This window comes from Gymnoscopelus microlampas (assembly GCF_963454915.1).
Source record: "Gymnoscopelus microlampas genome assembly, chromosome: 4".
Taxonomy (NCBI): Eukaryota; Metazoa; Chordata; class Actinopteri; order Myctophiformes; family Myctophidae; genus Gymnoscopelus; species Gymnoscopelus microlampas.
Window position 1 is genome coordinate 11,256,993 of NC_139941.1, and position 17,758 is coordinate 11,274,750.

At 44.1% G+C, this 17,758-nt stretch overlaps 1 protein-coding gene across 3 annotated transcripts in view; it reads right to left on the bottom strand.

The window, feature by feature from the left end:
• Positions 1-17,113, bottom strand: part of bmp2k (BMP2 inducible kinase) — a 63,502-nt gene extending 46,389 nt beyond the window's left edge. For all 3 annotated transcript variants that reach the window (XM_084056191.1, XM_084056190.1, XM_084056189.1), the window contains exon 1: positions 15,876-17,113. In XM_084056191.1, coding sequence (XP_083912317.1) covers positions 15,876-16,029 — 154 coding nt within the window. In that variant the 5' untranslated portion in view covers positions 16,030-17,113. The remainder of the gene's footprint in view (positions 1-15,875) is intronic.
• Between the last annotated feature and the right edge of the window lie 645 nt (positions 17,114-17,758).

Below are 17,758 nucleotides of genomic sequence, written 5' to 3' on the forward strand. Positions count from 1 at the left end.
CTCTCTGTACGATTCTGCATGGTTTTACAGGTTGAGAAATTAAGCTTACTAGTTTGCATCCTCTCTCTTTGTGTATTCTCTGAGCAGTAACCAAGTTGTTTCACCAAATTAAGAACAGTTACTCAAAGGTCTCCCTCTATCACTCCTTACATACTGTATGTTATTCAAGATGAAAATCTAAAGTAAGGTATCCGTTTCCTGTCACAATTGTTTACAGAGGTAGCTATAGGCAACCATTTAGCAGTCTCCTCTTGACTGCACATGTCCCCAATCCCCATGGCTTCTTTTCACCAACTTCCCCTTTTAGGTGAGTGTTGTTTCCTATAGATCAGATTCAGCCAAACAATGCTGTGCACTGCAATCAGAAAAAAACATTGCATTGCAAAACAAATCATATGAATGCCAATAACTTGGCCTAGATCATTGGTGGCAACAATGCACAAGCAGGCAGTAATGTGACAATGAAGCATTTTAACGCAAAGGATGTCAACGTAGCAATTTATCAGCGCTTCTGCGATCTTATAGCAATTATGGGATTTGTGGAGCTCAAATTGCTTTCCAGATTCAAATACATTTCCTCATGCACTTTTAGAGAATAAATGTAAGAGTAGACAATATATTTTGTGACTCAAAAGGTACAACTTCAGTGAAAAAAAGAAAATCACATGATGTAGAAAAAAAAGGTGGCGTGCCATCTTCCCACAGTTCTCAAAAGAAATGGATTTCCATCAACTCCCAAAGGCCCGTTCACCACCTGTGTGCAAACTGTTCCTGTTAATTGCTAGTAATGACTTCTAGATCCCCAGTGCTTTAGACAATCCATTGAGATTTGGTATTATGCGGGGCAATGCACGGATGACTTTTCTAACTCAGCCATTAAGTAGTGCAGCCCAAAATGTCATTTGATAACTGTGAAACACAAGTTACTATAAACTTGCATAACTGAAGTAGCAGCTGCCAAAAGTAAGCTTGGATGTGCGAGAGCAAGAAATGCAGGTCAATTTCATACTGGGATACCAGTCTGAAGCTTAGCCTGTTTTAAGATTTTCCTTTCTTTAACATCAACACAAACACATACTGATTATTGATTAATATTATTTTTTATGCTCATATCCTTGTTATCGTTCATGTGTATTAACCCAGTAAGACCTGGGACCGATTCTACAAATTCCTTCTAAATCAGTAGTTCTCCAACTTTCACGATCCAGCTTTCAGTGTAGATTTGAGTCCCATCAATAAAAAGAAAAGGGGATCAAATGGGGGTCTGTGGCCTAATGCATATCAAACTGGGTGTCCTTGAAATTTAAGAGTCAATCACTGACCAACACAGCCTCAGTGTGTGTGGTCTACCACACACACACATTCAACTACTGTCACGTATAGTTAACTTTCCCAAGTCGCAAACATCAAGCCCTTGTGGCCCACTTTTGGCTGGCGACTATCTGTTAAAAACACTAAAGTCTTCAAAAGTTGCACTATAATGATACCCAGAAAATGATCAGCGGCATGCTTTGACTGACTAAAAATAGCGATGAGCTTGTTTTTGGTGAGCAGTTGAGAGATTCTGCACTTGGTGATTTCTCCCCACACAGAATACTAAGCTGACAATGTCATTTTTAACTGGCCATTTCATGAAAGAATTTCAACACACTCCTGTAGGCTATATTGTGGATGGCAGGCTAGCATAACAATATGCACAAGCGTCAATGTAGCATTCTTATTTTACCACTATGATGAGTGTATTCTAGTCATAATGCTCATTTTGGCCGTTTCCATTATAATACCTGTACTTCACTCATTGGGGTTCCACATAGGTCCATATACTTAATTGTGCAGATTGCCGATATATCTACATATTGTCATAGGGCGGGTCATGAAAGCGGATTTCCCAAGTCACACAACATTTCTCCTCTTTATTGTCAATCAAAAACTAAATATATCAATAATTGACAATCAATCACAACTAATGGGATGCTGATCACTGATCTACGAGCCTCGTGTCAAATGAATCAAGGCAAAAAAACAATGCCGAGCTGGAGCGGATTCCATTTAATAAAGAAAATTATACGGAAAAATATGGAGGGCAATTAATCAAAATGATGTTGCCGCTGAAGCAATGGAACTATTGGTTCTTTTATAGCCAAACGGCCACAGAAACTGCTTTGAGCTATGACATGCCAGCCTCCATTCGACTAGCTCAAACTCGACTGACCCATTTTTCCTCACCGTTTCAATTCTGCTGTGTATGGCTTGGTAGTGCTGCCTGGGCCTGGCAAGTGTTTCTCATTCTGCCTGCGACAGACCCAGGCTGACAACCATCTAACTCCTTTTATCAGGGTGGTTGATTTTTAATACACGTGTTAAGCAGGGAAGGAGAGATGGGTGCTGTGGGGTAAAAGGAGAAATGAGGATAAAGCATTACATCAGCAGGGTCAGTCATTAACCGCATTCATTAACCTTGGTGTCTCTATTTTGGTTATGTCAATAAAAGGTGATAAAAAACAACAACAACAAAACCCAATGGAAATCCCAAATTTCAAAAAATAATGAAAATAGCTAAAATACAAGCTCACAATGTGACACGTTGTGAGCTTGCAAATCAGCTAGTTTCGCTATTTGTCGTATGAAGTCGAAGTCATATCACCCAGCCCCACTGGGATGCATTTAATTACTATTACATGACTTACATCTCTGTAGGACATGTGCTAGACAAATATGAATAATGATCAAACGATAATCCTAGCATCCCTCAGGCTGAGGGACTCGACTGCTTACTTAGCCTATGTGATGCGTGTTTTTATGTGTAACAAAGACATCTGATATTTAAATGTTCTGGTGTTGCATTCTTGGAGTCAACATTACTGCCTAAAACAACAGCAATTGAGAAATCAGAGGCAAACATCTCATCGGGCCACGGTTAAGACAGCTGAGCTTTGTGAGGATTGGGAATTGATAAGCTGCCGTGCTGACAAGATGATCAAAGAGACCAACATCTAGATGCCAGATGTAACCTGTTCCGGGGGCTAAATTATAGCCCAGTGGAAAGTGTGGTTTCTAAAACAATAACACTTCGTTTATCAGACTGCAGTGACAATTAGAACTGGTTGTGCTTTCAAGGCCAGAGGCCACTCAAGAAGATTGAATTACAGCATGATGGAAGTAAGCTGATGGAAAGAGTGGGCTGCACTTATGAGAGAAACCTGCACACGATGATCCTCTTCCAGGTCTGTCTAGTGGGAACACAGAGCTGTTCAGGTGACACAATGCACACCGTCATGTGCAACTGCTTGTGAGTCAGTGCTTTGGTGTGTCGTTAGAGGAGCATATCCTCTAATTTACTTGAATAGACGTTTGCACCTCTAATGGTGACATGACGTGAATAATGACCAAACATCATGACAAACAAAATAATCAGAATCATAAGCTATATAATGGGTGTGCATCAAACAAAGCCTCTGAATTCCAAACGGAGTATTAAGTTGAAGCATCAGGCCTGGTCGTTTTAAAACTTAAAGAGGTTTAAAAGGTGCAGTGAGTGTATATTTTATGGTTAAAACATAAAGTTTGTTTAAAAGTTAAAGCTCTATATTCCGACATTAATCACTGTTCAGTAACAGGGGTCTTCCAGTCCCAATTTTGTCTGCCAATTTATTTGCTGCATCGCTTCCAATTTCACTTGTTTATCCTGTATCCTACATGGGTCCTCTCTCCCTAGAAAAGTATGTTCTGTTTACTAAAGAGCTGGAGAAGACGGGAAGACCCCTGTTACGGAACAAGCGGTCTATAGCAATGATTACTATGGGAACGTAGAGCTACTTAACACCAACAGAAAATATCACCTACACCACCTTAAAGTTATACTAGGTAACTTTTTCAACAAAACTAAAGTTAAATTGTATATCTTTTGTGAGTGGCAAATGTTTCACAACACCCACTCCATGAATTTCACCCCCGAAAGCCTTTTTTATTATAATTTCTATTGAAAAGGTGGCTCGGTGAGCCTTTCCCGTGAAAATGACGTCATCCGGCCGGAAAACGGAAAAGGAAATGCACCGGTTTCCTGTTTGGCCAGGAACTACCGCGCTAATAACAAAAAGGAATCTCACACTGTTTTTAAGAGATTGTAGGATTTGAAGATCGAAAAACAACAGAAAAAGAAAACACAGCTCACGGTAACTAAAGCTCCACTGACTAAGAGAAACGATCCACAGATAGTATAAAACAATTAAAAGAACGTTTTTTGAAACGCTTCCGTCTTCCGGTGAAAACAAATGGAATTCTGGGTAACGCAGTAATAAACGAACGGCCTGCAGTGACGGTAATGACCAGCAGAGGCTTCTAAAAATCGTTATGTGTGGACCTGTATTGTACTAATTTAACTCCAGTCAAATATAGTACAACAGTGAATAATCCTGTTAGGAAGGAGTACTATATATTAAGCCATTTTCCTTTTTGCATTAGATCTACATTTAACTAGATTAAGCAGTTGCAGTAAATGCATATGCTAACTATTCATTACCACAAAAAAAGACATGTAAGACAGATAGACAGACAGACATGCCTGGTTACAAAATATTCCAGATGCCATTTCAGTTTATTCATATTTTCAAAGCAGTTCAGTTTCTTTAAATATCAAAGTCTATTTGACCTAAAAGTTGACCAAAAACAACAAGCTGTGCCGCACTTTACTGACCCAGTAAGCACATTCCACAGAATGACATGTACACATGGCATGTGTTTACATTGTGTGTGTAATAGTAGCTCATGTCTAACCGGCCTAGTCCAGCTTTCTTCTGATCTTGACAGAGCAGACCAGTGAGCTCATTTGGACAGTGGACACACAGCTGTAAACGGCTCTGTAAGCCACACAGGCCAAGTGAGCAGTGCAGCTTGAGCTCCACGACTCACTTACCCCATTAGAACCGGGAACGCATCTGTGTCATTTTTAGATTTCTTTAGCTATTCAAAAATAGCAGATTTACAAGCTCATAGCGCTATTCAAAAATAGCAGATTTACAAGCTCATGAGTGCCGCGCTATGAGCTTGTAGATCTGCTATTTTTTGAAAAATATCTTTGAATATATATATTTTTAAAAGCTAACCTTTTTACTCCAATATTTGCTTCTGGGAGGTCCCTGGAACAGAATATTTTGGCGGCCAAATACATATCATTTTGGGGGTCCTTGACATGGAAAAGGTTTGAGAACCACTGATTATAGCAACATAGGTTTTTCTTTTGAAACTGTTAGGATTAAGAAGACATTTGTAGAATCCCCAGAAGCAAAGATTTGAGTTAAAAGAAAATGCTTTTAAAAGTATATATATATATATATATATATATATATTCAATCAAAGCTTTGTCACATTTATTTATTAGTTATTCTATTTATAGTGGCTCATAGGAATTTATAGACTACGTGACAACCAGGAATAGTTTGGTGACCACAGGAGAGACTGTTGACAGCCGGAATGTAGACGGTATCCCGGGAGCAGTATGGGTTAGCGCCCCATGCTGTGTCTTCCGTGAGGAAGAACCCCAACAAACCCGCGGTGAGGCCTTTAGGAGGGCCATTCCATTCCAGCGTACCGCAAGCGGAGCTAATACCATTAGACGGCCCAATCTAGTGGTATCGGCCCAAGGAACCATCACGCCAGAAGGAAATGTTTGGATCGGGGCGGTGCATCTGATCTGGCGCAGCGCTCAGGTCCTGGACCTGGTGAGACGAAGGAGGAGCCCGGCCAGGAGACAACCCACAGTGCCTAGTCCCTTCACGTGCCAGAGCCTCCCCGAGTCCCGGCAGAGTACTTCTGGAGAAGCGGACTGAGTGGCCCTGTCTTTCCCTATAGGACTGACCGTGGGTGCTACTGGGACGTAAGTCGGGGCTTGATCAACCCTGGCTGGGTCACCTGGGCGAGGGTGTATGTTGTATGTTGCGAGACCCGAAACACCCTATGACCCCAGGCTACAACACTGATGATGCGTCCCAGTTGCATCCATGTGATGTATTTATTTATTAGTTATTCTATTTATAGTGGCTCATAGGAATTTATAGACTACGTGACAACCAGGAATAGTTTGGTGACCACAGGAGAGACTGTTGACAGCCGGAATGTAGACGGTATCCCGGGAGCAGTATGGGTTAGCGCCCCATGCTGTGTCTTCCGTGAGGAAGAACCCCAACAAACCCGCGGTGAGGCCTTTAGGAGGGCCATTCCATTCCAGCGTACCGCAAGCGGAGCTAATACCATTAGACGGCCCAATCTAGTGGTATCGGCCCAAGGAACCATCACGCCAGAAGGAAATGTTTGGATCGGGGCGGTGCATCTGATCTGGCGCAGCGCTCAGGTCCTGGACCTGGTGAGACGAAGGAGGAGCCCGGCCAGGAGACAACCCACAGTGCCTAGTCCCTCCACGTGCCAGAGCCTCCCCGAGTCCCGGCAGAGTACTTCTGGAGAAGCGGACTGAGTGGCCCTGTCTTTCCCTATAGGACTGACCGTGGGTGCTACTGGGACGTAAGTCGGGGCTTGATCAACCCTGGCTGGGTCACCTGGGCGAGGGTGTATGTTGTATGTTGCGAGACCCGAAACACCCTATGACCCCAGGCTACAACACTGATGATGCGTCCCAGTTGCATCCATGTGATGTATTTATTTATTAGTTATTCTATTTATAGTGGCTCATAGGAATTTATAGACTACGTGACAACCAGGAATAGTTTGGTGACCACAGGAGAGACTGTTGACAGCCGGAATGTAGACGGTATCCCGGGAGCAGTATGGGTTAGCGCCCCATGCTGTGTCTTCCGTGAGGAAGAACCCCAACAAACCCGCGGTGAGGCCTTTAGGAGGGCCATTCCATTCCAGCGTACCGCAAGCGGAGCTAATACCATTAGACGGCCCAATCTAGTGGTATCGGCCCAAGGAACCATCACGCCAGAAGGAAATGTTTGGATCGGGGCGGTGCATCTGATCTGGCGCAGCGCTCAGGTCCTGGACCTGGTGAGACGAAGGAGGAGCCCGGCCAGGAGACAACCCACAGTGCCTAGTCCCTCCACGTGCCAGAGCCTCCCCGAGTCCCGGCAGAGTACTTCTGGAGAAGCGGACTGAGTGGCCCTGTCTTTCCCTATAGGACTGACCGTGGGTGCTACTGGGACGTAAGTCGGGGCTTGATCAACCCTGGCTGGGTCACCTGGGCGAGGGTGTATGTTGTATGTTGCGAGACCCGAAACACCCTATGACCCCAGGCTACAACACTGATGATGCGTCCCAGTTGCATCCATGTGATGTATTTATTTATTAGTTATTCTATTTATAGTGGCTCATAGGAATTTATAGACTACGTGACAACCAGGAATAGTTTGGTGACCACAGGAGAGACTGTTGACAGCCGGAATGTAGACGGTATCCCGGGAGCAGTATGGGTTAGCGCCCCATGCTGTGTCTTCCGTGAGGAAGAACCCCAACAAACCCGCGGTGAGGCCTTTAGGAGGGCCATTCCATTCCAGCGTACCGCAAGCGGAGCTAATACCATTAGACGGCCCAATCTAGTGGTATCGGCCCAAGGAACCATCATGCCAGAAGGAAATGTTTGGATCGGGGCGGTGCATCTGATCTGGCGCAGCGCTCAGGTCCTGGACCTGGTGAGACGAAGGAGGAGCCCGGCCAGGAGACAACCCACAGTGCCTAGTCCCTCCACGTGCCAGAGCATCCCCGAGTCCCGGCAGAGTACTTCTGGAGAAGCGGACTGAGTGGCCCTGTCTTTCCCTATAGGACTGACCGTGGGTGCTACTGGGACGTAAGTCGGGGCTTGATCAACCCTGGCTGGGTCACCTGGGCGAGGGTGTATGTTGTATGTTGCGAGACCCGAAACACCCTATGACCCCAGGCTACAACACTGATGATGCGTCCCAGTTGCATCCATGTGATGTATTTATTTATTAGTTATTCTATTTATAGTGGCTCATAGGAATTTATAGACTACGTGACAACCAGGAATAGTTTGGTGACCACAGGAGAGACTGTTGACAGCCGGAATGTAGACGGTATCCCGGGAGCAGTATGGGTTAGCGCCCCATGCTGTGTCTTCCGTGAGGAAGAACCCCAACAAACCCGCGGTGAGGCCTTTAGGAGGGCCATTCCATTCCAGCGTACCGCAAGCGGAGCTAATACCATTAGACGGCCCAATCTAGTGGTATCGGCCCAAGGAACCATCACGCCAGAAGGAAATGTTTGGATCGGGGCGGTGCATCTGATCTGGCGCAGCGCTCAGGTCCTGGACCTGGTGAGACGAAGGAGGAGCCCGGCCAGGAGACAACCCACAGTGCCTAGTCCCTCCACGTGCCAGAGCCTCCCCGAGTCCCGGCAGAGTACTTCTGGAGAAGCGGACTGAGTGGCCCTGTCTTTCCCTATAGGACTGACCGTGGGTGCTACTGGGACGTAAGTCGGGGCTTGATCAACCCTGGCTGGGTCACCTGGGCGAGGGTGTATGTTGTATGTTGCGAGACCCGAAACACCCTATGACCCCAGGCTACAACACTGATGATGCGTCCCAGTTGCATCCATGTGATGTATTTATTTATTATGTAAATTTTCACAATTTTTCAAAAATAGCAAATCTACAAGCTCATAGCGCTATGAGCTTGTATATCTGCTATTTTCTAATAGCCAAAGAAATCTAAAATGACACAGATGCGTTCCTGGATTGAATGGGTTAATTCCCTGAATTGTTCAACGTTCACATTAAAATGTGAATTTTGCTTCAAAAGCTTTGACGTCCAAAAAATTGCTTAAAAAGGTCAGCCCTACCCTATTCTTGTATTTATGTCAAGTCACTGTTTATCACCTACTGCCTACTGTATGTACAGTGCCATTCCAAGTTATGGGAAATATGTCTTGGCCAAATACCTGTGTCATTCCTCTCATGTACTCACTGGCACCAGAGCATGTTTACTGTGCCCATAACCTCAGTGGTTACGGGTGGAGGAGTCATTCGTCACTTGTCCGAATGGTAATCTGTTGCTCAGACTCGAGACTCAGTCACTGTCTAGCAGAGAAGCCTGCTCATCATAAGTCTAGAATCGGTTTCACACCTGTACTTTGCCTCTCTGAAAACTCAGTACTGGACATCTAACAAACTGGCAACCAGAGATGCCTGAACAAATGAGTTAAGCTTAACCACTTAAATCTTAGTCTGGATTTCGGCTCTGTACCTGCTCCGCTCTTTCTTTCCCTCTACACCAAATCTCTTTGCCAAAAATAACAGATCTACAATCTCACAGCGCGCACAGAGCTTCTAAATCTGTTGTTTGCCGGTTGTTCCCCCCAGAATAGGAATGCTAAGGTTCAAGCGTCTAGTAGTGGCTTCATAAATGTAGTCAAGGTCAGCGTAACAATGTAACCATTTCACTTATAACAATCATCTCAATCCCCAAAATGGTCCTGAGCACTTCACTGACACATTCTTATTGTGACCAGTCTGACCACATAATGTACGATATTGTCAGTGTTAGTGTCGTGGCATAAACTTGTTGTGTTGTGTATTGGGTCATTCAATGGGAACGGGTCAAGGGCGGCCATCTGCGAGCCGACCGTTGATGGGAGTTCCGGCAGTGTCTGTCTGAACATTTTTCCTGCATCTTGGCTGGTCAACATGAGACCGTTATAACAGCTACAAATGTGTAAAATAAAACAAAGGTCATTGTTAGTGTATAGTATCTTTACAGAAATCAATTACAGCAACAATTTTGTCCATGTCATGTGTTAAATCGCAGGAGTTAAATTAATCAATATATGCAGTGCAGAAATGGCAAGTAAAAATTATCATCAGACATGTAATGAACGTGAAAGAAAGCCAAGACCATGCAATGTGAAAGCACCCTTAGGGAAAACACTCCATCAGTGACAGTTCTAGTGATACTGGTTTATTGCTATAAATTTGTAACTTAAAACATCCTGTTATCCCTACATTTTCATTTGATTGATCTAGGAGAAATCTAGCATTTCCATTTCAAAATGCTATATAGTGTAATACTGTTATCTTTGGTCTATGGCCGAGTTCATTCCCAGATTTGGCTGAGTCCAATGCCCTCCTCAGATTGGACAATAATGCGTTGGTAGAAAAATAATTAATTTGGAATAGCACAAAGAAGGGGTAGTGGTCGTGTAGAGAGGCAGATACAGAAGGCCTCAATAAGCAAGCACAAAGACAACTATCCCCATCATGGGACCCAGTACTGCACCGTACCAGCATTCTTTATAGGGTGCTAGAACAAGACAACAAAGGGGACACAATCCGCCCATTCATGGCCAGTACAGTATGCTAATCATGTAGATGGGATGTACTCTCACAATGGTTGAGAGAAAAAGGGGAGGATCAAATAGGTCATACACAAAACATTAACAGAACAAGTGTGTGTCCTGCATGATAAAAAATATACATCAAAATATCCGCCCCAGCTCATTTTTCATATACACTGCAGCAAGTATCCAGTTGTACTTTACCACTTATGCCCTGTATACTGTGTTGTATGACTTATCATGAAAATAGCATATCTACAAGCGCACAATGCATCATGAAGTGTTCAGAGCTTGTAGATCTGATATTTGCCATTTTTGAATATTTTTTAAATTGTGATTATTATTTATATTATGGGAAAAATGTGCCTATCATGACGTGCCCAACATAGGGACATCAGGGTTAAAGTGGTTATCCACGTGTTTACTACTAATGATATGTTTAGCCTACTTATCAGCATACTTAAATTCTAATATCCACTGTGCCAGTGGCTTATCTAATTAGGCTTGCTCTGGTTTGTTTTCAGTTCATTAATAAAAGAAGACACTAAGGAAATTTCAAACCGGACGCTTTCACATCCTATTCACAATCCGGTCCAGCATTGACAGAATATAATTTGTAATCTGATTTGCATTGATAACAGCGTTCTAGAAATCGCAGCAATGCACGGGCCAAAAGCCCACTTGGTTGCACACTATCTTAGTTATAAGCCATTCAAGACATGATGAAAAAGCCTTATGTTCCAACACAGCAGCCCTTTGCGTGTCTACTGCGATTGTCTAATGTGATTTTGTGGCTCATCATATATACATCATATCCCTGCAACTGAAAAGCTTCAATTACTCCCCACTCCTCAGTGCTTCAAGTTGCGTTTATGAAACTGTGTATAGGTCTCAGATTTTGCTGACGGCAAATTGTGCATCGTCAGCATGTCCTGTTAAAAAAACTTTACTAACAGGCATACTTCACCCGTTCACCTCAGATGCACAGATGACATAACCTGAAAACCCCAGCTACACTGCATTCAGACAGACACGTTTTGAAGTGCTCTGTGAACAAGGTTAAATGCAAGGCACGCAAAACACAGGGAATCCGTTCGTAGCACAAACCTTGAAAAGCACCGATCCTCAAGATCGGTCAAGATCAAGGTGACCTCAATTAGCTGAGGCAGTAATAGGTTACAACCTAGGTTAAGATTGTTTTAGTTTTTAAAAGGCAAAGGAAGAGAAACTAGTAATCCAGACTACAAATGAAATGTCCTACAGTTAATTAGAAGTGACATTTCTTCAAGAACTTGCAAATACTGTAGATGTGAACATTGTCTTGTATACAAAGGTTCCTGTGTATGATTCATGTAGTTTACAGTAGTCCAAGTCCTACGTGTCCTTGCTAGCATACCGTATGTGCATTATAGGCACTAGGCAGCTATGTATTTTAACTGTTGGCCAGCAGGCATGTTAAAAAAAGACAGCAACCGTAAACCGCATATAGTAACCACGGTTATAGCGATCAACTGCTTATATATAAAAAGATTGGTAGATAATCATTCCTATACAAATGTTTTTTTTAATGCTCATAATAATCAAGAAGTGCAATTACAGTGTTCATTATGGATATTTTTATACATTCAATGGTAATTCTGCTTTTTTATTCCTCCAACTGCAACAGCTCTGAACGGAGGCATTAGATGTTCAGTGTCTGTCCATTCATTGTCTTAAACGTTATATCTCAGGAATACCTTGAGGACATTTCAAAATGTGGAACATCCACTTGGACTCAAGGATGAACTGATTAGAATTTGGTGGTCAACGGTCAAGGTCACTGTGATCTCTCAAAATGTCATACATGTCAATAGAATGATAACATACATTGATTTATACATATACCTATATTACTGTGAGGCTGGACAGACATGGATGTAAACTGCAACTGGTTGGTGGAGGCAAACAACAACAATGTGGCATTTCTAGTTTATTCCCATGGTAAAACGTCATGGCTAATGATGGGAGACAAAAAATCAATGTGCATACTGCACGGGGAATGCACCTGTGGTTGAATCCCCCCCTGTTAAGTGGATTGATAATGTCCAGTCACATAATGCCCCTGAGCAGGCCGTTGGTAAGGGAAAAGGCATAGAAATTGGCAGTGAGCCTGGGAGAAGAAAACTAAGTTTCCCTAGGCTGGTTTGAGTGATTTAAAAAAAAGGCCTTGCCGCTGAAGTGACCTTAAAACAATGTTGAACCTCAAACTCATTGTGCAAGTAACCTCATGCACATCTATCACAATCAACAGCTTGTAAATTGGCCGTCCATATGGCGAGGGGGTAAAGTACGTGCCCACCACCGTGGAGGCTAGGGTTTGTCTCCAACACAATTTCCATGTTCGCAGGTGGGGAAGCTATGAGGATTGTGTTCTTTGATGACGCACTAGCAACTCCGTCTCCTACAGGTTGGCTTGTTCAGTGAGGAGTGGAACTGGGAGGGATAGCGTGTTGCTCTGCACGCATAACGGCGTCCCTGCAAAGCTCTTCACTGTCAGGTGAGAGAAGCAGCTGTCGACTCCATGTGTATCTGAGCCAGGAGGCATGCGGTTACGCCCTCCACAGAGCAACTGCTGGGGATAGCAGTGAGAGGGACCGTATAGTTTGTTGTTAAAAGGGGAATTGTGATAACAAATGGAGAGGAAACACACAAACAAAAGAATAGTTTATAAATGTGTTCTCTAGATCAATTCTGTCTGCATGACATGTGCAAAAGCTACTAGTGCATCAAATAACGTATTTGCCAGCAACCCAATGCAAAACAGTGAAGTGAAGTCTACCACTAAAATCAAAACTAACAAAAGACAACGTCTTAAATTATTGTCATTCCATTATTTACTTATGCATTATAGGCTACCAAATATGTGCGACAAGAAAGTCGGCAGCACTCTAACCTTAAGCATTTGATTAGGCTACATTTTGGTCAAGACCATCGCTGTGGTTGGAATTTGGAAAAGACTGGAAAATTACGCCTGGGTCAATTTTGGCTTAAGTTTCCCTTTAACAGTTAACAACTTGGCCTCAAATTCACAAAGAGTTTTTGCTGCTTTCAAAGTGTAAAAATAAGCCATGCTATTCACTAAGCTTTGCAGTGGCACTAGAACGATGCCAAATTGCACAGGCAATAGAATAAATCCACTATGCGTCTGCCATGGTTGCATAATGCTAATTACACGTAAATGTGTGCTCAGACCACAGTTATTGAAACTAATGTTGCACAAGTAAGAGGTTTTAATGGTGATATAAATTACATGCTCAAAGAACAGTCAGACCATTTATTATTGTACTACTATCCGAAGATATTTTTTTAGTAGCTATTCCATTATTCAGCTGTACTATGCAATGGAATTGGCATGCAACTTTTATAGGCACTGTATGTGTGGACGATCCTTTCATTTACCATTTGCCTCGTTATAGTCAGTCTCAAAGCTAAAGTAACGCAATTTGCCCTTGCCCGTTGATGACTGTGTGGTCTTTGCTGACGCAGGCCAGGGCTCATCTTGCAGCTTGTTTGTGCTACAAGCCAATTTGCATACATTTCTTAGTGAATAAATTATCTGTGTTGTGCAAAACGTGTTTGTGAATTTGGTCCTCCTCAGCACTACAACTTTTTTCTGAGAGAGGGATTTCAAGACTAGGCTTGTGTTGCGGTTGAGAGAGCCTGTTAAGATGTCAAGGCTACAAAAGGATGGGTAAGACCAAAGACATTTAGTAGAGCACGGGTGACACACTCACAGATGCATCCTGTTACTAGATCTGTACCCATTTCTTGGGCTCTCTCACAGCCATCAGACAGAAACCACAGAGGGAAATGACTACGAGTTCCTGCTCAACATAATAGAAACTGTCCTACTCTGCAGATAAGTTAAAAGGAGAGAGAAAATAGCTTACCATACACAATTTTGAGGCCTCTTTTATAAAACAACCATTCCACTACCCATGTCCTTAACTGAGGTACCTGACGATTCAGAGAATGAGAGAAACTTTCCTCCTACCTGGGCCGCCCGGCACACCAGTTTTCCGTTACACTTTGAGGCAGCGGCCATGCTTTTCATTAAACTGAAAAACTGCTGACCAATGGTTGAATAAGATGAGACTTTAGGAAATCATCCCATGATTCACTGTGCACCCCTGAAAGCAGTCACACGAGTGACCCACTGACAGACGCCGCCCGGCTGTGGGATGTCCGGGCCGAGCCGGACCGCGCATACTGATGAGCCTCCCTTGCCCTTGCCCACTGTCCTCCATCATAGAGTATGACAGCAGCACTGTGAGCCGAGAGGTGTCAGTGATGAGAAGAGGGGTGACTGCGTCCACCAGTGCTTAACCACTTAAACCCTAGATACTTAGTTGACCGGGGTTCCCCAGGGCCCTATACTTGGTTCGCTACCTGTTCCCTCTACACCAAATAGCGATCTACAAACTGAGCTTGTACATCGGCTATTTTCACTGAATGTTCACCCCAGATTAGTAATGCTAGGGTTTGCGAGGACGGGGTGAGGAGCAGGCAGTCAGGATTGTACTTTGTGTTCTAAGTGAAGATTCCAGCGAGAGCCACTTCCCACGATTAGATTGTAAAACACATGACAGACAACATAGAGACGTTTTTTTGTTTTTCTTCCGCCCCTCGTAAGATCATGACTACCACAGCATGTTTGCAATGTTACGCAACTCAAAGGGACATTGTCAATCACTGCTGTTTGTGTTAATGCCACTGACATGAGTGTCATTGTTGACAACGGGCATTCAAGGTTAGAGTTAAGCAGGTGTGGCTTGCCACTTTCTGCTTGTATAGTCCCCATTAAACCTTCGTTGTGTAGGTGTCAAACATAGCTTTCAAATCACTTGAAAGCCATCAGCTTGCTATGCTATTGCTAAAACAGCCACTGAGCTCAACCATGGACTAAGTCATGTCATCCCCACTTCCTTATTTTGTCTCTCTCTTTTCCAAAACATGTAATTATATTGTAACAGTATGTATATAAAGCTGCATGCACTAAGTTAATACCAGGCTAGCTATTCACATGTTAAACAAAGTTGCATTACTAGTGACATGTAGGGCTATAGAGGGTGAGGACCATCTCTCCAGTGAAGCAGTTGGAGCACACAGGATATTTAGTAGTGCTGAGGTTTGGGTGGCTCAGTTTAGTATATATATCCAATATATCCAAGAGAAAAGTCACCAAATACTGCTACACTAAAAGTAACAGTAATAAACTAAAACTAACTGTAGTGCAAAAAGAAGGCATTTGACCATTGTTGAATTGTATAGATCAGTGAGTGGTTCAGGGACTCTCAGGGTTCTTTTAGTCGGTTCTAAATTGACCCTTGCAAATCTGTAACTCTGACAGTATACGTATAACGGGTCCATTTGGTTCCATTTGTATACTGTCAGAGTTAAGGGGGGGTCCTTGAAATCTTAAAAGTGTGAGAACCACTGGTATATATAGATCAATGAATGAAGTGTGGATCCCATGAATGGGGGCACAATGTGCCAGACATGTTACCACAAGCGGCGGGCTACATAGTAGTAGTACATACCCTCTGCAATCAGCTCCTCCACGGTGACCTGATACCGGCCCACGGCGAACACCTTCCCCAAGTAGCTGCTGACTCCGGAGCAGGACCCCGACCCGGACGCACCTCCTCCCAGTCCGCCACTTTCGGACTTTGGCATCCGCGAAAACTTCTTCATTATTCTTTACTCTCTTCTGAGCAACAACACGCCAATCAAACCCTTGTGGGGAAATCAACTGAATGGCGTTGAAAGTTCTTTGAATCGTACCGGCGACGTTCTTCTCTCGACGTCCCCCCCTATCAACTGAGTGTTCTGTCCTCCTCCTGCATGCTCCGTTGTGGAGGCTCCTGGTTGAGAGGGTGGAGGAGCTACTCGACCGTCATGACCAGAACCAGTCTATCCCGTCGGCCTGTGCTGTGAATGTGAAGAGCTTCCAGATCACGTCCCACTCCCCCTCAGATCGCGGTCCCACTCCCTCCCGATCACCTCACCGCCGGGGTAAGAATGACAGCAGCATCCAGTGAGACTCCCCAGATGACCGCTTGTTTGTTTCCCCCGATTTGCGTCGTGAAGCTCCGTCACTCCCTCTCAGTCACTCATGACACATCACGCTACTATAGCCGTGTTCCAGCTGCAGCTAGCATGCTGCTGCCGCTGCAGTCAAGTCAGTCAACAACAATGAAAGAAGAAGAAGCCCCCAACAACAACGCTGTTGTCGGGCTGAGACGACGTCGGCACAAGAGGGCTTTGTGCTGGTGGTTAAACCCCCGGAAATAATAATGAACCCCAAACGGACAGCCGGGGGGGGGAAGAAAATGCCTTTGTTTTGTTTGTTTTTTTGCTTTTATTATTATTATTATTATCCCCCCACGTCTTCCTCTTCACCTCCACCACCACCACCTCCTCCTCGCCGCGGCGTTATTAGCCTGTTAGCTTCAGCTCGGCTAACAGTTTCAGTGGTGTCTCCTCCTCCGAAGGAGCGAGAGCTCAGTGTTACGAGCGGCCACCGTGCAACGCCACATGTAAGGCGGTTAACTCAAAGATAAGGCACAACGCGACCCGGGGGACCGATAGGGAGAGACGAGAAAGAGCCCTGCTTTTTACTGCGAAAATTCACCCACATTCGGTCCTTTTTGTCGGCTTATTCCCCGCCGCCACCGCCTCTCGTCCGTCTGCGGCTCATTATTATTATTGTGTTGTTTTTTTTCTTCGTTCAAGTTCACCGTTAAAACTCGGCAGAACTCTCGTGACTGTCTCTGTCTCCCTGGGCTGGCAGCAGCGCGCGAGCGAGAGGCAGTGTTGCCAGATGTTGCGAGAGAAATAAGCAACCAGGTGGGTCTAGGAAAACAAGCCCAAAAGAAGCAACTAGGGCACTAGGCCATTGATATGAGCAAACCTATACATAGGAAACCTATACAACATGTGGAATATTTGGAAGCTTTTTCAAACATTCTAACGATACAAATCTGGTTCGGGGCTCCCTGGCACAAAACATTTTCAGATGGGGGTTAATTAGGGGGACGAATAAATATTAATTTGGGGGTCCATGACATGACATAAAAGTATTTGAGAACCACTGGTTAAAATGATTTAAAAATTGTGAAGCAAGCCCAAATAAGCAACTACACTTTAGAAACAAGCCCAAAAAACGCAACCCGCAAATACCAATATTTACAAGCAACTTTACAAAAAAATAAGCTAAAAGTCGCTTATAATAAGCAGACCTGGCAACGCTGAGAAGTGGGTGTTTTTTTTTTGTGTTATGAGCCAATCACGTTGACAACCTAACCCCAGCGGTTCCGCCCTCTCCGTTGTTCCAATTGGTGGAAGAGACGCTGTGCTCGTTGCTGATTGGGTGGTGGTGGCGTCAGTCTATGACGCGAGGAGGGGGTGTCGCTTGTCAAAA